Source organism: Vulpes vulpes, chromosome 2, assembly GCF_048418805.1.
Source record: "Vulpes vulpes isolate BD-2025 chromosome 2, VulVul3, whole genome shotgun sequence".
Lineage (NCBI taxonomy): Eukaryota > Metazoa > Chordata > Mammalia > Carnivora > Canidae > Vulpes > Vulpes vulpes.
The window spans coordinates 42,673,785-42,700,441 of NC_132781.1; the positions used below are offsets into that span (position 1 = coordinate 42,673,785).

Consider the following 26,657-nt stretch of genomic DNA (forward strand, 5'->3'; position numbering starts at 1 on the left):
TCGCGCCCTGGGCCAAAGGCAGGCGCCAAACGGCTGCGCCACCCAGGGATCCCAACTTTCAGGTTTTTGGATTCCACATTGGATTGTCACTTGTGAACACTTTTGGAATAGCTCTGGGCTTTTGCTCATAAAATACAGAATATCTTCTAGTTGAAACTCCACACCAGACTTGTGGGTCTGTTCCCTATACCGCTAGGCCCGTTCAGACCTAAGACTTTGCTCATGTTGCTATTTCCAGGTTATCTGCTTAACTCTTCTCAATTTAGGCATCACCTTTTCTGAGCCATTCTCTGACCTTTCTCTCCTTATATTGCTCTCAGTCCTGGTATATAACTATAATACAACATTCATTATGCTTTGTCATAACTTCATTTTTAAGTTTTTTGAGATAGCTTGTGAACTCTATCAAGTAAAAAGCATATTTTACTCTTTTATATATACCTAAGTTTTAGCACAGACCTTAATTCTATATGTGTGTATGTGTATACATATTTACATATATGTATATACACACACACGCACATAAGAGTAAATGTTAATTGAAGCTGGCAGTGGAGAGAATTAACAGACATCTTGTTTTGCTCTGGTCTCCTTTTAATTGCCTCCTACATCATCTTGTTCAAAAGGAGGGACTACCGGGGGCCTCCCTGTGGCAATCTGATCCCAGCTCTATTCCCCTTCCAGAGAATGTCATGGTAACCATCACCCTCTCCCTTTGAGCCACATCTTGTACTGCAGCTTTCCTTCTGCCTGGAGAAACTTCCTTTCACTAACCCCTGCTCCTTCTAGACCTATTTCAGTAGTAAATTTAACTTATGGTCTGAATATAGGGAAAATTCGGGAGCAGAAGTACTAAATAAGAAAATTAAACTCCGCTGGGTTCATCCCATGTCATATGTTAATAATAATAAACATGCTAATTAGTATTTTTGTTCTGGAATATTTGCTACTTGCCAGCCTCAGCCTGCAGTGCTGCTGCAGCGCCCTCCGCACGTCTAGCTCCTGCAAGTTGCAGCAAGTCAGGCTTGCTTCTGGCACACCTCTTTTAACTGAAAGTCTTGGCAGTGAGCTAGATTGGAAGCATTCCCCGCTATAGCACAGCATATACTCTATTGCTAACCTGGGGAATGGGAGGAAAGCTGCGTGTAGCACAGAGCACCAGCTGCCCCCCAACCCCCCAGGACTGGAAAAAGCTGTTGTTTTCATCAGGTAGGCTGTTTCTCTCTAAGTAGACTGGAAGGCATCTGGTCTGTAAGAGCTGGCATTTAATGTGAAGATGTTGAGGATTTATAAGACTGAATTTGTGGGTCTGATAGCCTAATTCAAGCAATGTGTGGAGGCTGCTGTACCCAATAATGGCTTAGTTCGGCGGGGGGTGGAGGGGTGGTGTCAAGATTAAAATTAGAGCAGGAGATTTAATTGGCAGTTTTTAGATACTCACTATTGGCAGTTGTCAAAGTAAATTACCTTAAGAACACCGAAATCTTGGGGGAAAAGGAGCATCAGTCTAACCGCAAGACTTTTATCACTGCCCTGTGGGATGTGTCACAACTATATAGCATAGCAGCTCTCAAATGTTTTAATCTTGGGACACTTGTACACTCTTAAGGATAATTTAAAATTGCAAAGATGTTTTGGTTATGTGAGTTATATCTATTGATATTTATGATATTTTCATATTTTGATGTGTCATTTTGATTTGATAAGAAAATCAAATTGGGTATATTGGGACGCCTGGGTGGCTCAGCGGTTAAGCGCCTGCCCTCAGCTCAGGGTGAGATCCTGGAGTCCCTGGATCAGGTCCCACATCAGGCTCCCTGTATGGAGCCTGCTTCTCCCTCTGCCTGTGTCTCTACCCCTCTCTGTCTCTGTCTCTGTCTCTCTGTCTTTCATAAATAAATAAATAAAATATTTTTTAAAAATTGGGTATATTCGTTTTACAGTCATAATAAAGCCAGCACCAAAAAAAAAAAAAAAAAAAAAAGATTATTTGGGAGTATACAGGTATACTCCCAATACATTATACATCTTTTTTTTTTTTTTTTTAAGATTTATTTATTGGGGCAGCCCCGGTGGCGCAGCGGTTTAGCGCCGCCTGCAGCCCGGGTCGTGATCCTGGAGACCTGGGATCGAGTCCCACATCAGGCTCTCTGCATGGAGCCTGCTTCTCCCTCTGCCCGCCCCCCCCCCCCCCCCCCCCCCCGCCGTGTGTGTCTCAATTAAAAAAAAAAAGATTTATTTATTTATTTATCAGAGATATAGAGAAGCAGAAACATAGGCAAAGGGAGAAATAGGCTCCCTAAGGGGAGTCTGATGCGGGACTAGATCCGATCCCGGGATCACTCCCTGAGCCCAAGGCAGACGACGCCCAACCGCTGAGCCACCGAGGCAGCCTCACATTATACATCTTAAACTTACACAATGTTTTATGTCTATTATATGGCAATAAAGCTGTGGAGGGGGGTGATAGTAAGTCCTCTACATCTTAATATAAATAATGCTTTTATGAAACCAAAACAAAAGTAGTGAGAAGAGCAATGTTGTTTTTTTTTTTCCCCCAAATCTTTTTAAAGATTTTATTTATTTATTTGGGAGAGAGCATGTGCATAGGAGTGTGAGGATTAGGGGGAGCAGAGGGAGAGGAACAAGCAGACTCCACCCAATGCAGGGCTCAATCCCATACCACAAGATGACCTGAGACGAAACCAAGAGTCAGATGCTTAACTGAGCCACCCAGGTGCCCCACCCCACCCCCATCTTTTTAATGTCTGTCTTAATAGAATATAGCTGGATTTTCATATTTGTTTTTGCACTCAATGTTGTGATACAACACATTATATTACCTGTGGAAAACTCCACCGTATGCTTGGGAGAAGGTGGTCCCTGGACCATACTTTGAGACCTGCTGATATAGTAGAAACAACTGTGACTTTGGAATCAGACACACCTTAACTCAAACCTCAGCTTTTGTGTTGGATATCTGTATCAGCCTGAACAAGTGATTTTGTCTCTGTCATCTCCTTTGTTGAATGCAGAGAGAAGTGCAGTATAACTCCTAGGACAGCATAGGGGTTAATAGGTATTCTTAACTGTCTGGAACTTGATAGATGTGTAAGTACTGTTCCTCTGGGTACTTTTTTTTTTTTTTTTTAATTGTTTAAGGAAATGCCTGTATTAGTCTTGCTTGAGTTTTGTGTGAGTGTTGTGGGTTGGTTTCTAATTCTTTTCCCATGCCTAGTCTCTACATATAATACATAAAATTGTTCTATGGTCATTATTTTTTTAAAAGATTTTATTTATCTGACAGAGAGCATGCACAAGCAAGGGGAGCAGGAGAGAGAGAAGCAGACTCCCTGCTCGGCAGGGAGCCTGATGCAGGACCCTGGGATCGAGCCAAAGGCAGACACTTAACCAACTGAGACACCCAGGCACCCCCTCTGGTCCTTATTTGTTTTCATATCTCTCTCCCTCTACCAGAAATCCACTCCTCAATAACAAATAATCCTGTTTTCTCCTCAAATTCCTAGGTCTTAGCAGAATGTATGTACCTGGCAGTCATTCAGTAATACTTGAATAGCATCTGAAACCTCAACCTGAAATTGAACATAAGACCATATCATTGCCCCTCTCTCTCCACCAGAACACGGTACCTTCAGTTTTGTTTCCTTGAGTTCAGTCAATCTTAAATTAATTGGTTGTGGTATCAGTTGATATCACTAATAGTAATTTTCAGAAGAATTAGAGCCCTAGCACTTAAGGCTCCTTCTAGAGCTCAGACCATTTCTGGTAACTGTTACCCAACCTCCTCTTTTCTCCCATCCCACTGCCATCTTTCCTTGGTTAGGTGGCAACAGTATGAGAAAGTAAATAATTTATTTAACAGATATTTAGTGGTTCCCGTTTTGTACAAGACGCCTAGAAGGGTGCAGCTTACATAGTACAGAATCACAAAGTGCCGTGGGATTCCTCTTGTGTTGCCATTTGTTTTCAGGGTTTTTTTTAGCCCTTCTGTTAGGTAGGGTCTCTAACTTCCAGAAGCTTATGGTCTTTTTTTTTTTTTTTTTAAGATTTTATTTATTTGGGGATCCCTGGGTGGCTCAGCGGTTTCACGCCTGCCTTTGGCCCAGGGAGCGATCCTGGAATCCCGGGATCGAGTCGCACATCAGGCTCCCGGCATGGGGCCTGCTTCTCCCTCTGCCTGTGTCTCTGCCTCTCTCTCTCTCTCTATGTCTATCATAAATAAATAAATCTTTAAAAAAAAAAAGATTTTATTTATTTATTAAAGGGGGAGGGCAGAGACACAGACAGAAAAGAAGCAGGCTCCCGTGTGGGGAGCCCGATGTGGGACTCAATCCCGCGTCTCCAGGATCATGCCCTGGGCTGAAGGCGGCGCTAAACCGCTAAGCCACCGGGGCTGCCCCAGAAGCTTATGGTCTTAAGTGTGAAAAACGGGCACATACACAGTGGACCATAATTCAGGACAAGATGAGGACTGATGCTGAGTTTATCAACAGCCAGCTTCAGGTTTCCAGGATAGGATCTTGATGTTATGATGTGTGCTATTTTTTAAAGTCCTGCAAAGCCTGAGGCATCTGGGTAAGCACATTCAGTTAAGTTTCTGACTCTTGGTTTCAGCTCAGGCCCTGATCTCAGGGTTGTGAAATCCAGCCTTGTATTGGGCTCTGTGCTCAGTGCAGAGTCTACTTCAGATTCTTTCTCCTCTCTTCCTCTCTCTCTCTCTTTCTCTCTTTTGTCAAATAAATCAATCAAATTAATTAAGTAAAATAAAGTCGTACAAGGCCCAGGAAACTCCATGTTATGGTTCTGCCATTTCCAGGCTCTGGACGAGTCTGAAAGCAGGTAAGTAGAAGACAAAATTGGGATTGGTTGGTACAAAATTATAGAATGCTGAGGAAAATTAACCCCAAGATTCAAAATCAGACTCAGTTAACATTTTTTGAAAGTGTAAACTAGGTTCTTTCCCTCTGTGTTATGTAATAGTCTCAACTACTCGGCAAAGTAGGTAGCACTATTCCTGTTTTCCAGATGAGGCTGATATCCAGACAAATTCAATAATTGGCTTAGTTTATATATCTGGTAGATGTTGGGACCAGGTTTTGATCTCTACTCTTGAGCCCAGCAATCTTTGCATTTAACTAAACTGCCTTTGTTTTGTAGACCATGAAAGTCACATTCAAAGTGTTTTTTTGCTGGGAAGGTAAATGTAAAAATAGGTTTATGATTCTAATATTTCTAAAAAGACCCCCTTTTCACCCAAATGCTCCCAACTAGTAGTCACACAAGTGGGCTCAAGTTCATGAAATATTATTTAATCTGTTGAAAATTTTTCTTTTGACTCTGTCAGCAGCCAGGTATAGTGTGTATGAAAGTGCCTGTCATTAAGTTGGCACTTGTTTCCCAAATTTCTTATGAGCAATTCATAGAATCTCACTGCTGCCACCAAATGCCTACCTACATAATCATTAAATGTTTTGCTCATTTGCCCTTGCCCCTAAATGATGAGTGAGATAAAATTCTTTGGTATACAGTTAACCCTTGAACAGTGCAGGGGTTAAAGGCACTGGCCTTCCATGCAGTCAAAAATCTGTTTATAACTTTTTTTTCAATATTATTTATTCAGAGATGCCTGTGGCTCAGGAATTGGGCGTCTGCATTTGGCTCAAGGCGTGATCTCAGGGTTCTGGGATTGAGTCCCATTGGGCTTCCTGAATGGAGCCTGCTTCTGTCTCTGCCTCTCTCTCCCTCTGTCTCTCATGAATAAATAGAATCTTTAAAAAAAAAAAAAAAAAGATTTTGTTTATTCATTTGACAGAGAGCACAAGCAGGAGAGCAGCAGGCAGAAGAAGGAGAAGCAGGCTTTCCACGGGGCCGGGAGCCTGATGCAGGGCTCGATTCCAGGACCCTGAGATCATGACCTGAGCTGAAGGCAGATACTCAACTGACTGAGCCACTCAGGCACCCCAAAAATCTATATAACTTATGACTCCCCAAAAACTTTACTAATAGCTTACCATTGCCTGGGATAACATAACACAACCTGAATAGTTCATTAACACATATTTTGGGCATTATATGCACTATATACCGTATTCTTAAAGTAAGCCTGAGAAAAGAAAATGTTAAGAAAATCACATGGATGAGAAAATATATCTACAATACTCTATTTATTGAAAAAATCCGTAAGTGGACCCATGCAGCTCAAACTCCTGATTTTCAAGTCAGCTATGTAGAGAGAAGTCCAGTATAATCATTTACCTTTTTATTTATTTTTTTTTTTCATTTACCTTTTTAAAGGCACACGTAGGGGATCCCTGGGTGGCTTAGTGGTTTAGCGCCTGCCTTTGGCCCAGGGTGCGATCCTGGAGTCCCGGGATGGAGTCCCGCATCAGGCTCCTGGCATGGAGCCTGCTTCTCCCTCCTCCTGTGTCTCTGCCTCTCTCTCTCTCTCTCTCTCTCTTTCTAATTAATTAATTAATTAATTAATCAATCTTTAAAAAAATAAATAAAATAAAGGCACACGTAAGAGGAGTAACCATGGGAGGAGTGGAAAATGGATGAAATGGACCCATCTGATTCTTTTTTTTTTTTAGATTTTATTTATTTGTTCATGAGAGACACAGAGGGGCGGGCAGAGACACAGGCAGAGGGAGAAGCAGGCTCCATGCAGTGAGCCCAATGCGGGACTCGATCCCGGGACCCTGGGATCATGCCCTGGGCCAAAGGCACCAAACTGCCGAGCCACCCAGGCATCCCAACCCATCTGATTCTTAACTGTCTCCTTCTTAGGTGGGAATGATTGAGGGGGCAGAGCAGTGGCATGTGGCTAAAAGGCTGTTTGTGAAAAGAGTTAAGAACACTCTGTAAAGTCATGTGTCTCATTTATCCTTATCTTCCTTCCTTCTTTAGTCATCCTTAGGCGGTGAGAAGCTGCAAACATGTCTGATTTTGTGGAAAGCGAGGCCGAGGAGTCAGAGGAAGAGTACAATGATGAAGGCGAAGTGGTGCCCCGAGTCACCAAGAAATTTGTGGAAGAGGAGGATGACGGTGAGGAGGCCCCAGCCTCAAGCTTCTCCCCACTATTGCTAAGCTTTGGATAGTTGGATTCTTGCTGATGAGAGGCTCAGGCTGAGCACAGAAGTTATCACACATGAGGTACCAGCTTGAGAATTTTCAGTAATTTATAGCGAATACTTACTGAGCATCTGTCTGCTGTATGCCAGGCACTGTGCCTAGAATTGGAGTATGAAATAAAGACCCTGCAATCATGGAGTTTATGTTAGTGGGAGGGGACAGAGAGTAAACCAACAAATAAATATATACATAATGTTTTCCTCTTTGAGAGACCTAGCAGTGTTGGTATTTATGTGCCCAGTTTTCTATTCTCTGGCCAAACCCAACCATTAGGATCCTCAGCAGAGTAGAATCATGAAATGGCTTTAAAGACAGAAAGGTAAATACAAGTTTTATTAAAAGTATTATAGAAGAAATCATATGGCTGCTGAATTTATAAACTAAGATGGAAACAAAGATTATTGGTGGCTCTAAAAACCCTAGTATGACTTTGAAGAGCCCAAATAATTAGGAGGATCATCTTGCCTAAAGACAGATGGTGAACATAGAAAGGAGATACTACTTTTCCAGATGCTGCTGCTCTAAGTTAGTGATCATGTTTTATATCTTCAGGTGAGACTGAGAAGTTAACATGGCACCCATATCATTAGGTTTATTTTATTTATTTATTTATTTATTTTAATTTATGATAGTCATACAGAGAGAGAGAGAGAGGCAGAGACACAGGCAGAGGGAGAAGCAGGCTCCATGCACCGGGAGCCCGACATGGGATTCAATCCCGGGTCTCCAGGATTGCGCCCTGGGCCAAAGGCAGGCGCCAAACCACTGCGCCACCCAGGGATCCCCCATATCATTAGGTTTAGAGTAGAAAGAGAATCACAGTTTAAGCAGGTGGCCCTATCCCACCCCAACCCGTTACCCAAACTCTATGCTTCAAACATACATGTTTTCCAGATGAGGAGGAGGAGGAAGAGAACCTAGATGATCAGGATGAGCAAGGCAATCTGAAAGGCTTTATCAATGATGATGATGATGAAGATGAAGGGGAGGAGGATGAGGGTAGTGACTCTGGTGATTCAGAAGATGATGTTGGCCACAAGAAGAGAAAACGCAGTGAGTAGTCTCTCCTCAGTCAAGTAAGGCTGGGGTGGAAGTTGCAGTGGAGAAGGGGCCTTCACATCACCATGGTAACACTTTGTTTTCTCCAGCATCTTTTGATGACCGCCTGGAGGATGATGATTTTGACCTCATTGAGGAGAATTTGGGTGTCAAAGTCAAAAGAGGAGTAAGTGTCATTCTTTGTCTCTGTCCCTGGGGATGAAGGAAAAAGCCCTTGAAATTGAGTGATTTTGGGGGACAAGACACCTCCAGAACAATTTGGGAAGCATCAGAGAAGAAAATATTGCTCCGTGTCCTTATGCCATGGAGACTAGAGTTGCATCCCACATCTGGGTGCCTGTTAGAAAAAGGCCTGTCAGAGTTTCAGGGGTGGGCCTTAGTGCTGAAAAATTATAACTTAATGCGTTCTTTGCCATCTCCCTTGGTCAGTGGAACTATGGTGGGGATATGAGAATGAGACTAGAAAACAAGCATCCTTATGCTAGTCCCCTCAGGCCCTGATGAGACAGGTTTTCCCACCCGTAGCAAAAATACCGACGTGTCAAAAAAATGTCAGATGACGAGGATGACGACGAGGAAGAATATGGCAAAGAGGAACATGAAAAAGAGGCTATTGCAGAGGAAATCTTCCAGGATGGGGAAGGGGAAGAAGGGCAGGAAGCCGTGGAGGCCCCCATGGCTCCTCCAGAGGAGGAGGAGGAAGATGATGAAGAATCAGGTATGTGACATCAGGCAGGAATGCCTGTGTTTGGGTGGGTGTTGGGATTGCATAGACCCTAAGAGCAGGATGGGAAACCATTCTTCAGCTATAGGGCTTGCAGCATTTGACAGAAAGTTCATTTTTACGAGCCTCCCTATTCTTCTCACTGGCCTCCTACATAGTAGGAACTAAAGCCATTCAGTCCTGGTTCATGCTCTGCCTCTGAGCACTAATCCCTTCCTTCCTTGCCCAGACATCGATGACTTTATTGTGGATGATGACGGACAGCCTCTGAAAAAACCTAAGTGGCGGAAAAAGCTTCCTGGATACACAGATGCGTGAGTGGGGTCTGGTACAGGGTGGTGATACAGACATCTGAGTAGGTACAGTCAGGAAGGAGGAAGTGAGGTTTCTGCCAAAACTGGGACATCCCAGCTCTCAACTGTTTGGCTTCCTTGCCTTAGATAACCTTTACTAGGCAAGAATTTCACACTGCTCCTAGAAGCCCTGAGAGCTCTCTACATTATAGGGCCACTGTGGAATAAGGGTGGAGTCACGTGTGTAGGTCTCCATCCAGCCTCCCTCTGCACCTGTAGCTCCATGTTTATTCATTTAAACATTTGCCTTCTAAGTGTAATTTTGTTGTAAGAAAACTTTTGCTCTAAGAGGATACTGTAATGCCTTAGCAGAAGATATATCTGCTGAGCAGAATATGGACCTACCTGCCCTTGTGCTGTTTGATTTCCCAACACTGGCACATACCAACCATGGGCTTTTATCTTCCATAAATAATAGTTTTCCTAGAAATCTTCCCTAACTAAGCCTTTATTGCACAGTAAGTATGCTTTTTAAGATTTACCTTTCTCTTAACATTCTGGGTTTCCTTTGGGGCAAGCAGAGGATCTCTGCATGGGCTGCATCTGTTTCCTCTCACTAGAGCCTACGCCAAATGCCTCTTGCTGTCACCCACAGGGCCCTGCAGGAAGCCCAGGAGATTTTTGGTGTGGACTTTGACTATGACGAGTTTGAGAAATACAATGAGTATGATGAAGAACTAGAGGAAGAGTATGAGTATGAGGATGATGAGGCTGAAGGTGAGATCCGAGTGCGCCCCAAGAAGACCACCAAGAAACGTGTGAGCCGCAGGAGCATCTTTGAGATGTATGAGCCCAGCGAGCTGGAAAGCAGCCACCTCACAGATCAGGACAATGAAATCCGAGCCACTGACCTGCCTGAGAGATTCCAGGTAAGAAAGCTTCTTTCCTTCTGCCAATCTGTCATTGCCTGCCCTGAGCCTCCTTGCTCCTGGGGTTGTAGCAGAGAAATAATCTAGTAGTAATCTGATGTTGAATGGTATATAGGAAGTTGGCTTTGAACCCCATCTGACCAGGAAGTGCAGGGAGTCTGGGTTTTAGAGAAAGCTCTTGTGCTGCTTATGTTTCTTGAAATGGCACTCTTTCTTTAGTAGATATATAAGGTGTCTACTTCGTGCCAAGATGGTGCTCTTCTAGGGTGCTGGAAATGTATGTGTGTGGAACACACATTTGTGTCCTGGAATGTTATATGTAAATGGTATATGTGTTTCCTACATGGGATACAGGGTAAAGTCAGTCTCATCTTATCCCCTGCAGCTCCGCTCCATTCCAGTCAAGGGGGCTGAAGATGATGAACTAGAAGAGGAAGCTGACTGGATCTACAGGAATGCCTTTGCCACACCAACCATTTCTCTGCAGGTACCCAAAAAAAAGATCCTCATTTTGACATGAACCGGAAGCCATTTCATCAAGCTGAAGACCTGCTCCTCCCATGCCCCAAACATCTCTGTGCCTAGTACAGGACAGTATGGGTGTCTGCAGGTGTATGAGAGATTTTTCTAGATTTTATCAGACAAAGTTATCCTCTGACATGAAATAGTTTCATGTGTGGTAAGACAAAACAAGTAACAATGTTATTGCTATTTCTTTCTTTCTTCTGGCTCTAGGAAAGCTGTGATTACCTAGATCGAGGGCAGCCAACCAGCAGCTTCAGTCGAAAAGGGCCCAGCACAATTCAGAAGATTAAAGAAGCTCTGGGCTTCATGCGAAATCAACACTTTGAGGTAGCATCTGAAGCTCTCTAATGGCTCATTGGTTAGAAATTCAGTGGGGGCAGGGTGGGTAGGGGGGATCCCAGGTGGCTCAGTCAATTGAGTGTCCAGCTCTTGATTTTTGGCTCTGGTCATGATCTCGGGATTGTGGAATCAAGGCCCACGCCAGCGTGGAGCCTGCTTGAGACTCTCTCCATATCCCTCTACTTCTCCCACACCCCCACTTCTCCACTTGTGCATGCACGTCCTCTCTCACTAGCTCTCTCTCAAAAAAAAAAAAAAAAAAAATTTTTTTTTTCAGCTGAAGGATGAGGGTAAGGGGAGCTGCCTGTCAGGTAGAGAGTCCTCTTCTCCTGTCCTCACATATGTCCTTACATTGGCTCAAAGAGTGTGAGAAGCAAAGGAGGAGACTCTAGTGATCAGGAGAATGATGCCACCTGTCTGCAGCATCATCTTCCCCTATGGGGGAGAGCAGGTGCCCTTGATGAGCCTCTGAGGGAGGCCATGTTTCCGACTTGAATTTTCTGGAGCCACTTACCCCTCTGGCAAAGGAGCTTCTTACAGATCTTTCCACTCTGGTTGACTGCGGTCTCCTTGCAACCTTAGGTGCCTTTTATTGCTTTCTACCGTAAGGAGTATGTGGAGCCTGAGTTGCACATCAATGACCTGTGGAGGGTGTGGCAATGGGATGAAAAGGTAAGATGGATCCGTACCCTCTAAGAAAGCTGAGGTGGGGACTGGGAACCACTACTTCAAGAGCCTAAGCCTCCTGTATGGTGGCAGCCCAAACCTCTCCATTCTGTCAAGCTCTCCTCAGGGTCTCCCGGTAAAGAATAGAGCAACTTTGGGTTTCCAGGGCCAAACCCCAGCCCTTACCCCTGCCCTATCTTGTCCTAGTGGACCCAACTGAGGATTCGCAAAGAGAACCTAACACGGCTGTTTGAAAAGATGCAGGCCTACCAGTATGAGCAGATCTCCGCTGACCCTGATAAACCTCTTGCTGATGGCATCCGGGCTCTGGATACCACTGACATGGAGAGGTAACATGTGCAGGGTTTATTCCATTACAGAGAGCCCTCAGACCTAAGACGGGCCCCCGGGGAGCAGCATAACCTACGAAATCCTCAGCACAGGGCCCATCCTTTAGAAATCCAATTTGTCACCACATCAAAAGTGATCTTTTTGGCAAACAAATTCATCTTAGTTATCTATATTGGTGAAAAAGGTTAAAAGAATAAGAATGTCATGTTTGCTGATCTGAAAATTCTCTGCATATAAAGTTACTTGGAAACCAAATTATAACCAGAAAGTATCTTGATGAGCCTGCAATCAACGAGTATGGGAGGGGAGCAGATGACTTTAGTGGCCAGTGTCATGAAGCTGGTGGAGTAGTGGGACAGGCTATCTCAGAGTCTGAACTTTGCTAGAGACATGATGCTTCAACTGTCTTTCCTTTTTTTTTTTTTTTTTTTTTTTTTTTGTCTTTCCCTTTTTTTATCCATTTCTAATGATCATCATTTGACATATTCCTTCTCTCAGATACCGTAGTTGAAAGTAAGTCATGGTCTGGTGGTGGTGGTGTGTATCTCTAATAATTGAAGAACATAGGCCCCATTCCAGTTGAGATCTTGCTTCATGGGAATTGGGCTTCTTGTAGCAGAACTGGATTTATTCTACTACTCAGTGACAATTGAGGTCTTATGTCTCTTTCCTCCAGGCTGAAGGATGTACAGTCAATGGATGAGCTGAAAGATGTCTACAACCATTTCTTGCTTTATTATGGTCGTGATATCCCCAAGATGCAGAATGCCGCCAAGGCCAGCCGCAAGAAGCTAAAGCGTGTACGGGAAGAGGGAGATGAGGAAGGTGAGTGCTGGAAAGGAAAACCTGGGGAGGCTTGATGGCCACAACATCCCCTAGGATGGCCTGGGCTGAGTGCCCTTTGGGGCTTCTCTACATATGTCAGGTCCTTGGGAGTGACTGGAAACTAGAACAGTAACTCAGGATTTCTTCCCAGGTGAGGGTGAAGAGGCAGAAGATGAGGAGCAGAGGGGCCCAGAGCTCAAGCAGGCCTCCCGCCGAGACATGTACACCATCTGCCAGAGTGCTGGGCTAGGTAAAAGCTAGCTGCTTTGTATCCGGTGTATTTAGCCCTGAGCAAGGGGAGTTCTTTGATTGCCACTAGTGGGCAGGAAAAGGATTTAGTCATTTCAGCGAATCACCAGTGCAATTCTGAACACTTGCCCACATTACCAACACCCAGCCCACAGTAATGGTCCAACCTTTCCCTAACTACCTGAAGGAATGAGAAGCTCACATGATCAGAGGGATGGAGTCCATCCTATCTTTGAGAGATTCTTTCATTAAACTGTAACTTCCATCTTAGTTTTGAGCCCAGGAGTCAAAGAAAATTCCTATTTCTGCTGCCTGATAACAGCATGTTGGGTGCTTAAAGGCAAATTTTTTTGTGTTTTGTTTTGTTTTACTATTTTTTTTTTTTAAGATTGGTTGGGTTTTGTTTTTTTTTTTTTTGTTTTTTTTTTGTTTTTTTTTTTTGTTTTGTTTTTTTTAGAATTTTATTTTATTTTATTTATGATAGTCACAGAGAGAGAGAGAGAGGCAGAGACACAGGCAGAAGGAGGAGAAGCAGGCTCCATGCCCCTGGAGCCCGACGTGGGATTCGATCCCGGGTCTCCAGGATCGCGCCCTGGGCCAAAGGCAGGCGCTAAACCGCTGCGCCACCCAGGGATCCCATGTTTTTTTTTTTTTTTAAACAAAGTTTATCCTTAAACATATAATAGGATATAAGACAATACTTTGTTGTCATAGGTGGCAACAGATGCTGTGACAGGGAATCTAGATATTTAAACAGGAATGGAATTAAAGGTCATCATTGCCTTGGGCACAAGAAACAACTTACTTTTTGCCAGATTTCTTAATTCCACCTGTAGGTCCCTTCCCCAAGTCCTTCACTTTTAGCTTCTCAGGTTTCTTCTGCTCCTATTTTGGTTTCTGCTTGAATGCTTTATCTTTTTCATCCATCTTTTGGGGCTACTGCTAGTCGCCTTCATGACTGGACATGGCACCTGCCGCCCTTTCCCCACACCCTACCCTTTTTCACTATCCATAAACTTCCTGGTCCTGCTTATTTGTGACCCTTTTACAGTTTAGTTCCCAAAATTGCTGCTCTGGACTTGGAGACCAAAGAGATTTGTCAGCCTAGCTGTTGTCTTACCTTTCACCCTCCTGTTTGCTTTAGATGGTCTGGCCAAAAAGTTTGGGCTTACTCCGGAGCAGTTTGGGGAAAACCTCCGGGATAGCTACCAGCGGCACGAGACAGAGCAGTTCCCTGCTGAGCCTTTGGAGCTGGCCAAGGATTATGTCTGCAGGTAGGCATGCAACAAGTGGCTGGCAGGAAGAGGGGCCTCGGGGCCAAGGCACTGTCATTCTGCAGCTGCCCTATTTCCCCACAGCCAATTCCCGACACCAGAAGCTGTGCTGGAAGGTGCTCGCTACATGGTAGCCCTGCAGATTGCCCGAGAGCCCCTTGTCCGACAGGTGCTGAGGCAAACCTTCCAGGAGAGAGCCAAGCTAAATATAACCCCCACCAAGAAAGGCAGAAAGGTGAGCTGGTTGAAAGGTTTTGATCTAACATGTGGTCCAGCTTTATGTTCAACTGGATTGAGTTTCTTGCTTTTGTGCTCAGCTGGGCTGTCTGCCCATGAGCAAAGAGGCACTCTTTGCTCCTATGGTCAAGCCAGCCTATTAGTAGGCTGATGATTCCTCTTACTGTACACAGGATGTCGATGAAGCCCACTACGCTTATTCTTTCAAGTACTTAAAGAACAAGCCTGTTAAGGAACTGAGAGATGACCAGTTCCTCAAGATCTGCTTGGCTGAAGACGAAGGGCTGCTCACCATTGACATCAGCATAGACATGAAGGGGGTAGAAGGGTAAGCAAAGCTTTCAGCTGGGGACTGTTTGGGGGAGGGTTTGATGAGGGGGGCAGGCCTTCAGGAATGTGAATCACAGTTTCAGAGTCAAGCAAGCCATTGTCCCTGGCTCACTTGTGTTTGGGGACATTTGAGTATCCCCTCTCTTCCCCACCCTGACATTACAGTGTTCTCTCCTCAGCTATGGCAATGACCAGACCTATTTCGAAGAGATCAAACAGTTTTATTACCGAGATGAGTTCAGCCACCAGGTGCAGGAATGGAACCGACAGCGCACCATGGCTATTGAACGAGCTTTGCAGCAGTTCCTCTACGTGCAGATGGCCAAGGAACTCAAAAATAAGCTGCTGGCCGAAGCCAAAGAATACGTCATAAAGGTTAAGGCAGAAACTCATGGTCTTTAGGTCATGGTTTACCCAAACTAGAGCGGAGAGCACAGGAACCCCTTAATAGTGGTCTTCTCCGGGTGGGTAGAGTGTAATCAGGGGGACTGCAAACAAGGCTACAGATCACTCCAAGACCTCCCCATTTGAGGACCCTCTCGGCTCCCACCCCCAATCCAAATTTTTGGCTTATATTGTTGTCCTCTATATACTCCTGTTTCCAAAAGCAAGGTATGCCTTCATACCAAAAGTTTGCCAAGGGCTCAGAGCATGTGCACATGTCGTTAAAACCTTTGCACACACGTGCCCACATCTGTTTCCTTATTAGCACACTTGGTTAGCCTCTTGGCCATAGTATCTGTGTGTCTTCTCCTCAGGCATGTAGTCGAAAACTCTACAACTGGTTGAGGGTGGCACCATACCGGCCAGATCAACAGGTAGAGGAAGACGATGACTTTATGGATGAGAACCAAGGGAAGGGCATCCGAGTCCTAGGCATTGCTTTCTCCTCTGCCAGGTAACTGCCCATTCATGCTTGCCCGGCCTCACCCCTTCCCTCTCTTAATCTCATTCTTCTCTTACTTATATTCTCTTATTTCTGATTTATTGCACTGTTCTGGTCTGGTTGACAGAGATCATCCTGTATTCTGTGCCCTGGTCAATGGTGAAGGAGAAGTGACAGACTTCCTTCGGCTGCCACATTTTACCAAACGGCGAACTGCGTGGAGAGAGGAGGAAAGGGAAAAGAAGGTACGTGGCTGGGATGGGGTAACCAAGTGTACATCTTAAGTGCATTTCACAGTTGCACTGGGGATACATGTTTGTGGTCTGTACAACTACCTATACAAGACCCCGATAATCTCTACCTGGTTGCTGAACCCTGGAGTCCTAAGATAAAGTCTCACTTTCATAAGCAGTAGATGGCACTCAAGTTCTGGTGCAGAATTTACTTCTGGCTAGAGGCCAAGTCCTAGGCCTTGTGTGCATCTGGGAGCTGCCATTCTGGCCTCTGTTCTTACTAGCATCTGGGTCATACTGTTCCAGGAGCTGAAAGCCAGTGAGGCATTAAGCCAACCTTTTCCCAGCTTTAGCCTTTCAGTGTGTTGTTTTTTTTTTCCCCCCAAGGAAAAAGGAATTTGAATTCATCTCAGGTATATGTTTCTGATTTTTTTTTAACATAAAGATATCTCCGTTTTGCTGAAGAGGGTTACATCCTAAAGTAATTTTTAACAATCCTTTTTTTTTTTTTTTTTTTTTTTAAGGAAAAAAAAAAAAACGTTGAAATGAGATTAGAATAGCCCTAACAGCCAAGCAGTGGTTTATGTTAGCAAAACCTAAATATGTTTATTCCTGGCTGGATCAGTCAGAGGAGCATGCCACTCTTGATTTTAGGATTATGAGTTCAAGCCCCATGTAGGGTGTAGAGACTACTACAAAGGAAGGAAGAAAAGGAAGACCCAGGTTGTTTGATCACAACTGAGTACAAGCCAGAAGCGTAGTAATTTTAGGAAATGTTAATGGATATATAACCAGAGGTCTTAGTATTCTGTTTGTGTTCCAGTTAGACAGTGTGTTATGTATCATGTAGCTTACTTTTCTCTGGTCTTATAAGGTCTTGGCATTACTTAGGGAGAGCAAACTTTTAGAAATCTCCATATCTTCAGAGCCATTCAATTCCAATTTTATTTTAATCCAGGCTCAAGACATTGAAACCCTAAAGAAATTTCTCCTGAACAAAAAGCCTCATGTGGTGACAGTCGCAGGAGAAAACAGGTAGGAACACCAGGGGATCAGACTAGACCTAGCTTAAAGTCATTCATCCCTTTACTAAATCTGGTATGTGCCTCTAAAAAAGTGAGCATGTGCCTCTGTAGACCCTTGGTAAATTTCCCATCCCCAGGGAGTATTTTGTCTTCAAAGCCTTTTCCTCCCCCACCTTACCCGCATCCCAGCCATAAGTCTACCTATCCCTGAGAAACAATTCAGAAAGAGCCCCGACCAACACCCCTCATCCCTCCAGGGACGCCCAGATGTTGATTGAAGATGTGAAGCGCATTGTGCATGAGCTGGACCAGGGCCAACAGCTGTCCTCTGTTGGGGTGGAGCTGGTTGATAATGAGTTGGCCATTCTCTATATGAACAGCAAGAAATCGGAGGTAATGCTGGAGCCCCAGTCTTAGGACCTGCACAAGTGATAGTTGTCAATCCCAGGGAAATTCATTAGGGAAATGAAGGTGACCAAGGGCACAGGACTGCACTTACTCAACCCATCCCAGGATGCTTCATTTTGCCAGTCATGGCTCAGATTAGGAGCCCTGCAGATTAAATTGGCCCCAGAAAAACAGGGCCCCAGAGGAAATGAGAAAGTCACTTAAAGTCAGAATGCTTTGGACTTCCTTTTGCTGTTGGCACCTGAGGGAATTTAATGGTCCTTTTGGTCCTCATTTGACTCTAGGCAGAGTTCCGGGATTATCCTCCAGTGCTGAGACAGGCCGTCTCCCTGGCCCGGCGCATCCAGGACCCTCTGATTGAATTTGCCCAGGTGTGCAGCTCTGATGAAGATATTCTGTGTCTCAAGTTCCATCCCTTGCAGGTGAGTAGGGTTTGACAGATAAGCCTACGCAGGCAGAAAGGCACAGTCATCTTATCCCTGCCTGCTGTGTGTCCACAGGAGCACGTGGTAAAAGAGGAGCTGCTCAACGCCTTGTACTGTGAATTTATCAACCGAGTTAATGAGGTTGGGGTCGATGTCAACCGTGCCATCGCTCACCCGTACAGCCAGGCCTTAATCCAGTATGTCTGTGGCCTGGGACCTCGAAAAGGGACCCATCTCCTAAAGGTAGGGTTGGGTTGAATCAGAAAATAAGAAACATTCCCATTTCATTGAGTCTTTACACTATGCCAGTATGATTTGGCAAAAGGCCAAAGTTAGGTAAAGAGATTTGTCCATAGTCATCCAACTAGTGAGAGTCCAAGTCAGACTTTAGACTCAGGTGGCCACAGCTGTGCTCTTCACTACTATACCAAGTGGCTCATGGGAAAGATAGCTGTAAACCAGAATTTAAAACAGATGGAAGAGGGAACCCCGGGTGGCTCAGTGGTTTAGCCCCGCCTTCAGCCCAGGATGTGATCCTGGAGACCTGGGATTGAATCCCACATCCAGCTCCCTGCATGGAGCCTGCTTCTCCCTCTGCCTGTGTCTCTGCCTCTCTCTCTCTCTCTCTCTCTGTGATTATCATAAATAAATTAAAAAATTAAAAAAAAAAAAAGCAAATAGATGGAAGAAAATAAGAAGGGCACCTGGGTGGCTCAGTCAGTTAAGTGTCTGCCTTTGGCTCAGATCATGATCCCAGGGTTTTGGGATCAAGCCCCATGTCGGGCTCCTTGCTCAATGGGGAGTCTGTTTCTCCCTTTCTGCCTTCCATTCCCCCTGCTTATGCTCTCTCTCCCTCTTTCTCTCTTTTTCTCAAAAAAATATTTAAAAAAAAAAGTGGAAGTGGGAAAAGTACTAGACACAAACCTCAGGACAGTGATTTATTCAAGTGGTAAAATAGATTTCAGTCAGGAGTTGAAAGGGAATGCAAGGAGCTTTAGAAGCATGGGTAATACTCTTTTGCTTAAGATGAGTAGTGGGGTTGTTGGATATATGTTTTATAGTTAACTTTTTTTTTTTTTTTTTAAGTTTTTGTTTAAGTAATCACTACGCCCAATATGGGGCTGAAACTCGCAACCCCAAAATCAGGAGTCACATGCTCAGAGCACCCGGGTGGCTCAGTAGTTGAGCATCTGCCTTTGGCTTGGGTAGTGATCCCAGGGTCCTGGGATCGAGTCCCACATCAAGCTCCCTATAGGGAGCCTGCTTCTCCCTCTGCCTCTCTCTGCCTCTCTCTTTCATGAATAAGTAAATAAAATCCTTGAAGAAAGAAAAAAGAGTCATATGCTCTTCTGACTGAGCCAGTCCGGTGCCCCATTATATCATTAATTTTTAAGCCATACGTTAGTTACCTTTGGCAAGTGTAATATAGTTCATTAAAATAATTTTTAAAATAGTAGGGTATAGTGTTAGATATTGAGGCATGGGGAGAGAGTTCCCATCATAGAGGGTTTCCCAGAAACATGAAAGCAGGCAGGGAGGGGGGAGGCCTGCCTACTGCTCTGGTTCACCCCACACCTCTCCCCTAGATCCTGAAGCAGAACAACACCAGGCTCGAGAGCCGGACCCAGCTGGTCACCATGTGCCACATGGGTCCCAAAGTCTTCATGAATTGTGCTGGCTTCCTCAAGATTGACACAGCCTCCTTGGGGGACAGGTGATGCCCTCTGCCTGGGTGGGCCAGGAGGAGGTCCCTTGGGCTTTGCTTTGGGGATTCAGGGAATTAGGGCTGTCAAAGGGCCCAAGGTATTTGAATTGAGAAATATTTTAAAGCAAAGGTGAGGAACCTCTATTGAAAGTCAAGAGCCTCTGACCTATGGAAAAGATCGGTTCAATTATGTGAAACTTTTTTTGTGTGAGAAAATCATAAAAAGAACCAACTTAACTTCATAAATTAAGGCCAGGATACATATAAGACTTCGTTCAGTAAACACAAACATGTTCTTTTATTACCATCTACCATGGCTAGGTAAGGGTGGGACTGGCAGGGGCAATGGAAAAGGAGTGTGGGGGTATGAGGAAGTAAGGAAGGGGGAGAGAGATTCGGTATGTTTTGAGATGATGTTATTGAGAGAAAGTTCTATTCACTTGGACTTTGGACTTCACCATTGACCTCTTCCTCTCCAGAAGTTATCAACTCAGTCTTTGGAGGATCTTTTCCACGGGCACATAGCTCCTCATTCAGTAATGGAAATCAGTGGGGAAATAGGCTTCAAGTTCTAAAACTTCATTTTCCACCCAGCTTTGCTGTAACACTCCACGAATAACATAGGTCCATGTGAGTGCACGGGCAAGACCAGCCTGGGAAGGCTTTATGGGGGAAAATAGCTACCAGCAAATTGTCAGAAGTCTCTTTCCCCCTTCTTGTTTTATCTTACTGTAACACTTATTTAAGTTCATTATATAAAATTCAACGTATAGCAGTATTATGCAGAAAGTGGAAGTCCCCCATAATCCCACCCCCCAGAGATAACTACCATAACGATTTGGTGTATACTACAACGTTCCTAAATTTTATTTTTGCTATGCATTTACTAACTACCCATTTACTACGAAAATGGGATCATACGGTTCATAGTGTTTTGCAGTGCATTTTTCACGTATCAGTATATTGTGGCCATCTTTCCATGTCAGCACACATAGATCTACCTCATTATTTTTAATGGCTGTATAGTATTCCATTGTATGGAGGTACCCTAATTTATTTAACCAATTCCCCATTGGTGGACATTTGGGTTGTTACTAGAAGCTTCTTGTTTTATATCCTTGCCCCTTTTCTGCCTTGCCTTCAGCACTGACTCATACATTGAGGTTCTTGATGGTTCCCGAGTCCACCCTGAGACCTATGAGTGGGCCAGGAAGATGGCAGTGGATGCTCTGGAATATGATGAATCGGCTGAGGATGCCAACCCTGCAGGAGCCCTTGAAGAAATCTTGGAAAACCCAGAGCGACTCAAGGACCTGGACCTTGATGCCTTTGCAGAAGAACTGGAGAGGCAGGTGGGTGACAATGTAGAGGCCTGACACAGAAATCATCCCAGGTGGCCTAGTTGGGAAGAAACTCAGGCATCAAATCTCCAGAAAACTTCTGATACTGTTAACATGTGAGACTTAATCCTCTCTTCTCCCTCCCCAGGCTATACTGGGTTTTTCAAGGAAGTGTTCACTCTGCCTCTTAAGGATCCAAGGGAGTCTCAGACTGATACAGTCACTACAAGGGGGTGCGGGGTAGGGATTGCTGTCAGTCAAGTTTTCTTTTAGACCTCCTCTCCTCCTTTCCTATTTTTTAAGATTTTATTTATTTATTCATGAGAGACAGAGAGGCAAAGACACAGGTAGGGGGAGAAACAGGCTCCTCACAGGGAGTCTGATTCGGGACTTGATCCCAGGACCCTGGGATCACACCCTGAGCCAAAGGCAGGTGCTCAACCTCTGAGCCATCCAGGCGCACCTCCTCTCCTCCTTTCCAGTAGCACAGCTTTGCATGTGTCTATTTCACACATCGGGATTCTGTGAAGCATTTTTATTCTAGAACGTTGCATGGGAGAGAAAACTTGAAAACTTCCTATCTTAAATGTTGAAGGGGAAGAAAAGAGAAGCCCTGATGGGGGCCATTGAAAGCCCTTGTTGGGATGCCTGGGTAGCTCAGTGCATGAATGTCTGCCTTTGGCTCAGGATGTGATCTTGGATTGCCGGGATCGAGTCTCACATCGGCCTCAAGAAAGCCCTTGTGGCTTCAGTCAGGAATGGTTGCAAGGTTTTTCCTGATGAGTATCTTTCCCAGGGCTATGGTGATAAACACATCACCCTGTACGACATCCGAGCGGAGCTGAGCTGTCGGTATAAGGACCTCCGGACAGCCTACCGCTCTCCCAACACAGAGGAAATCTTCAATATGTTAACCAAAGAAACGCCAGAGACCTTCTACATTGGTAAATTCTGGGTCTGGTTTTCAGTTGGAGATGGATATGTAAGGGTGGGGGGGTGCATTAACTGTATACATTCAAACCAAGCCATGATTCCACAAAATGAGGCAGGTTTGTAGGTAGAAAGGACTGAGAACTTTTAAGAAGATTATAAAGTCCTGGACTAGAAGTCAAAACTAAGTCCAAGGTCAAATTGTGTCTTTAACCTGCTGCTGCAGGATCTTTAGGGAGTCACTCATATAGGCTTCGTGTTTCCCTGTCATCAAATCAGAAGATTTCTCTTCTCAAGGAAGGAGGTGAGGGAAACCAGTGGAGATGCTATAAGACAGATGTTTTGTCAGGAAAATATCAGCAGAAGGAGTCACTCCTCCAGTTCTCTTAGCCTGTTCCCTTTTCTCTTCTTTCCTTCCCTGTCCTCCCTTTCCCACAGGAAAGCTCATTATCTGCAACGTCACTGGCATTGCCCACAGGCGTCCCCAGGGTGAGAGCTATGACCAGGCAATCCGCAACGATGAGACAGGGCTATGGCAGTGCCCCTTCTGTCAGCAAGACAATTTCCCTGAACTAAGTGAGGTAGGTGCTGCAGTGTTATTATGGTTACTGGATTTCTTCAGTCAAATGTTCTCTGCACTCCAGAAAGGAGTCGAGAATCGAGCTATTACATGCTTTTACCGAACAAATACGCAGAGAGGGAAGAGGGCTGGAACACATACAGGTCTAATGTGAAGTCCCTTTGTATGCTGGTCAGAAATCGGTGTGTTTCCTTCTATTCTGGCTCAGCCTTTAACCCATGTTTCCCATTCTCTTGGAATCTAACCAGATTAGAGACGTGAAGTCGTATGTTTCTTATTACAGGTTAGGAGTCTCCCTGTTCATTCTAGTTAGAAAGTATCTGTAGGTTCTCTTTAATTTTTCCATCTTCCACACACATTTTAATTTGTCCCAAGTTCTTCTAGACACTATCTGCCTTTCTAATGGTCAGAAGTCATTACAGCCACTCTGAAAGCTTTTTCTGGGTCTTCAAATGTTCACAGGCAGTCTGTGAAGGCGATAATTTCTGAACTATACCTAATAAAAGAAGCTGATGGGATTTGTCCAGGTTATAAGAAAGTCAGGGGGGCCTGGTTCATTGAAACAGGTTGTTCTGAGGAGACTGGTGTGTTTATTTCTAATGTCCACTATGTCTGAACAAAATGTGCAAGAGGGCCTCAGTTGCAACTAGAGGGATGTACAGATTAGATTAACATAAAGGATTGATCTGATGGCCAGTGGTGCCAAACATCACTTATGAATTAAGGAACATTAGGGATGTTCAAAATCTATGTTGGTGGGTGGCTAAGTCATTATGTTTTCAGACATGTTGCCAGGTGTTATGATAAGATAAATTACAGTGTCCCAGCGGCTCCTTTTTGAATGTGTGATCTCCAGAATCTTAATGACCAAGCTCCTCTCCTGATGCACTTTTTAGGTCTGGAACCACTTTGACAGCGGTTCATGCCCAGGCCAGGCCATTGGTGTCAAAACACGGCTAGACAATGGTGTCACCGGCTTCATCCCCACCAAGTTCCTCAGTGACAAAGTGGTAAAGCGGCCGGAGGAGCGAGTAAAGGTAGATGAATGACCAGGCTAAGGCATCTAGTGCAACTTACAGTTGTCCAAATTGGGCTTTCCGGAACTTTGGGCTATGCCCCCCTAGAAGTGAAAGCTCTGTTCCCAGTGCCTGCTGGTAGAGGGAGAGTGTCAGGAGGATTTATAACTAGTTGAAAGAAGCCAGGGTGAGAAGCATGTGAATGAGTAGCAGCTTTTGTTCACTGTCTTTGTGAAAGTTCATTGGGTTGCCAAGCCCTTCGGGAGAGGGCTCTCTCTTCCTGTGTGGGAAGCTGTACTTTAGACTGCAGGCAGGAAGCAGGACCCAGCCTTACATGCTGTGAAACAAAGGCTAAGATCTCTTTCTGTTCTATATTCTTCTGCCAACTGCCATTTATTATGCACCCAGTAGATACCAGCAGTTGACATTACATATGCTGTCTCTAGTCTCACAACATGGTAGGGAAGGAAATATTACCTTCCTTTTTCAGGCAAATTTGACCACCTTTTCAGGGATCACCCAGTTAGTTGATGACATGGCTGATACCAGATCTGCCAAATTCTCTCATTCTAAGTGTCATGAACCCCTGAGAACTGTAGGGTTAGGAAGATTGGAGAAAGACCCTTCTAAAAAAGAAGCTAGGGGGATTTTTTTTTTTTTTTTTTTTAAGATTTCATCCATTCATGAGAAACAGAGAGAGAGAAAGAGAGGCAGAGACACAGGCAGAGGGAGAAGCAGGCTCCCTGCAGGGAGCCCGACATGGGACTCGATCTGGGGTCTCCAGGATTAGGCCCTGGGCCAAAGGCAGGCGCTAAACCGCTGAGCCACCCAGGCTGCCCTAGGGGGATTTTTGAAAGGAGAGCCATGCAATGCAATGGGCTTGTGCCACTGTTTAGATAGAAAGGCTCAAATCAGAGGGAAAGAACAGAAAGCACTTATTTGCCTCCTCTCCAAAAAGGGCAGCCAGACTTTGCACCCCAGGAACAGTAATTAGGTAACTTTATGGGAGGGAATAGTGCCAGTGGCAGAGTAGATCCCAGGAAGCTCCTGTTTGGTTTTCCTGCCTAGAGTAAGAGGCATCTGTGCCGACCATGGCCCATAGTCTGCAGACCAGACTCCACACTGAACTCCTAATCTGCTACTTGCTAGCTGGCTAGCTTTGGGCAAATCACTCTCCATCTTTTGGCCTGGACTTTGGTTTTCTTTTTTTTTTTTTTTTTTTTTTAATATTTTTTTTTTTTTAATTTTTATTTATTTATGATAGTCACAGAGAGATAGAGAGAGGCAGAGACACAGGCAGAGGGAGAAGCAGGCTCCATGCACCCGGAGCCTGACGTGGGATTCGATCCCGGGTCTCCAGGATCGCGCCCTGGGCCAAAGGCAGGCGCCAAACCGCTGCGCCACCCAGGGATCCCAAGGACTTTGGTTTTCTCACATGTAAAATGGGTCATCGGGCTAGATCATCTTTGTCCCTTCCAGCTCAAATGTTCTGTGGATCTAGGTGGGAATGACCGTTCACTGCCGCATCATGAAGATTGACATTGAGAAGTTTAGTGCCGATCTCACCTGCCGAACCTCAGACCTCATGGACAGGAACAATGAGTGGAAACTGCCCAAGGACACCTACTATGACTTTGATGCCGAAGCAGCGGACCACAAGCAGGAGGAGGACATGAAACGGAAGCAACAGCGGACCAGTGAGTGTGGCGTCCACCACACCTCTGCAGCCTGGGTCTTGGCCACCCTCTCTCTGCACTATGCGCTTGCTGATGGCTGTACCTCGGGGCGGGGGGAGTGAGTGCTGCTTTGAGGTGCTCAGGCCCAGAAACATCGTGGCTGGAGTCAGTGGCCAGGCTGGAAGCCAGGGTCTTTGTGGGTCACGTGTTCTTTGGTAATGCACTGTGACTCTTAGAGCTTCATTCTCTCAGCACCTTAGGAAGCCAGGTTCACACATCCTTCACCTCAGAGAACCCAGGTCTGGAGAAGGTGAAAGAGTCTCAGAATTTGATAGTGGGTCAGAAGTGAAGCCACAAGTTGTCTCAGTCCCCTCACCCAGTGTGTACTCCTTTTCTGCCCTCCTCAGCATACATCAAGCGAGTGATCGCACACCCGTCCTTCCATAATATAAACTTCAAGCAAGCAGAAAAGATGATGGAGACCATGGACCAGGGTGACGTGATCATCCGCCCAAGCAGTAAGGGTGAAAATCACCTGACTGTGACCTGGAAGGTCAGCGATGGCATCTATCAACATGTGGATGTACGGGAAGAGGGCAAAGAAAATGCCTTCAGCCTGGGGGCCACACTGTGGATCAACAGCGAGGTGAGAGCTGGCTCCCACCCGCTCCCCGTCACCTCTCCTTCTCTTGGAAACACGCCATTTCTGGCTACTTTGAGCTGATAGAGTGGCTTATGTGCATTATATGTAGTTTAGCTGCACAGAGCAGTGGAACAGGAGGTTGATTGTGAAATGAGTCATTTGATAACACTTTTGTATGTTTTGCTCCTCTCTCTGTGTTCTCCTGATTTTAAAATAGACTATCTTGAGAGCATCAGCAGAGAAATAGGAGAAAATATACATGTAGAAGCACGTGGTTGTGTACACATACGCACACACATTTCTCATTTTTGTTTTCAGTAGAGAAAAAATTGGGGAAGCTCTCTTGTTCCCAAGTGGCAGGGTAGAATCAAAGTTATGGTTTAAAGAATTTTGTGCCTTGTAAGCTCATAAATCTGGGCATGACTCAAACAGATAGTAACTTGAGGGGTCTTTGCAGTGAAGTGAGGCTACAGCAGGGCTGGGAAGTCCATGTCCTCCTCTAGATCCTCTTCTGAGTGGATTGGATGAAGGGCCAGGAGTTTCAGCTCGGAATGTGACACACGGGGCCTTACCATCTCCCCACAGGAATTTGAAGACTTGGATGAGATTGTTGCTCGCTACGTCCAGCCCATGGCATCCTTTGCCCGGGACCTTCTGAACCACAAATATTATCAGGACTGCAGTGGTGGTGACCGTAAGGTGAGCCCAGGGCTCTTCCAGGCATGAGCTTTCCCAGTGACTTCAGGATATGATTTCCCTTCAGTGTAGGGGATGTTCATCTGGTGAAGGAAGTGTACCTCATGTATGTACCAGACATTGTGTACCAAGCATGCTGCT

At 45.1% G+C, this 26,657-nt stretch overlaps 1 protein-coding gene across 2 annotated transcripts in view; it reads left to right on the forward strand.

Moving 5' to 3' along the window:
- The window catches only part of SUPT6H (SPT6 homolog, histone chaperone and transcription elongation factor), a 36,350-nt gene that overhangs the window by 5,435 nt on the left and 4,258 nt on the right, over positions 1-26,657 (forward strand). For both annotated transcript variants that reach the window (XM_026016188.2, XM_026016189.2), the window contains exons 2-31: positions 6,928-7,065; positions 8,047-8,205; positions 8,301-8,377; positions 8,737-8,929; positions 9,165-9,249; positions 9,884-10,157; positions 10,543-10,644; positions 10,893-11,009; positions 11,604-11,693; positions 11,895-12,037; positions 12,715-12,863; positions 13,015-13,113; positions 14,257-14,386; positions 14,471-14,621; positions 14,797-14,951; positions 15,133-15,328; positions 15,712-15,851; positions 15,967-16,084; positions 17,031-17,107; positions 17,355-17,490; positions 17,790-17,927; positions 18,006-18,173; positions 19,517-19,644; positions 20,780-20,987; positions 21,772-21,919; positions 22,344-22,486; positions 23,382-23,522; positions 25,003-25,198; positions 25,585-25,823; positions 26,406-26,519. In XM_026016188.2, the coding sequence (XP_025871973.1) occupies positions 6,957-7,065; positions 8,047-8,205; positions 8,301-8,377; positions 8,737-8,929; positions 9,165-9,249; positions 9,884-10,157; positions 10,543-10,644; positions 10,893-11,009; positions 11,604-11,693; positions 11,895-12,037; positions 12,715-12,863; positions 13,015-13,113; positions 14,257-14,386; positions 14,471-14,621; positions 14,797-14,951; positions 15,133-15,328; positions 15,712-15,851; positions 15,967-16,084; positions 17,031-17,107; positions 17,355-17,490; positions 17,790-17,927; positions 18,006-18,173; positions 19,517-19,644; positions 20,780-20,987; positions 21,772-21,919; positions 22,344-22,486; positions 23,382-23,522; positions 25,003-25,198; positions 25,585-25,823; positions 26,406-26,519 (4,323 nt within the window). In that variant the 5' untranslated portion in view covers positions 6,928-6,956. The remainder of the gene's footprint in view (positions 1-6,927; positions 7,066-8,046; positions 8,206-8,300; positions 8,378-8,736; positions 8,930-9,164; positions 9,250-9,883; positions 10,158-10,542; positions 10,645-10,892; positions 11,010-11,603; positions 11,694-11,894; positions 12,038-12,714; positions 12,864-13,014; positions 13,114-14,256; positions 14,387-14,470; positions 14,622-14,796; positions 14,952-15,132; positions 15,329-15,711; positions 15,852-15,966; positions 16,085-17,030; positions 17,108-17,354; positions 17,491-17,789; positions 17,928-18,005; positions 18,174-19,516; positions 19,645-20,779; positions 20,988-21,771; positions 21,920-22,343; positions 22,487-23,381; positions 23,523-25,002; positions 25,199-25,584; positions 25,824-26,405; positions 26,520-26,657) is intronic.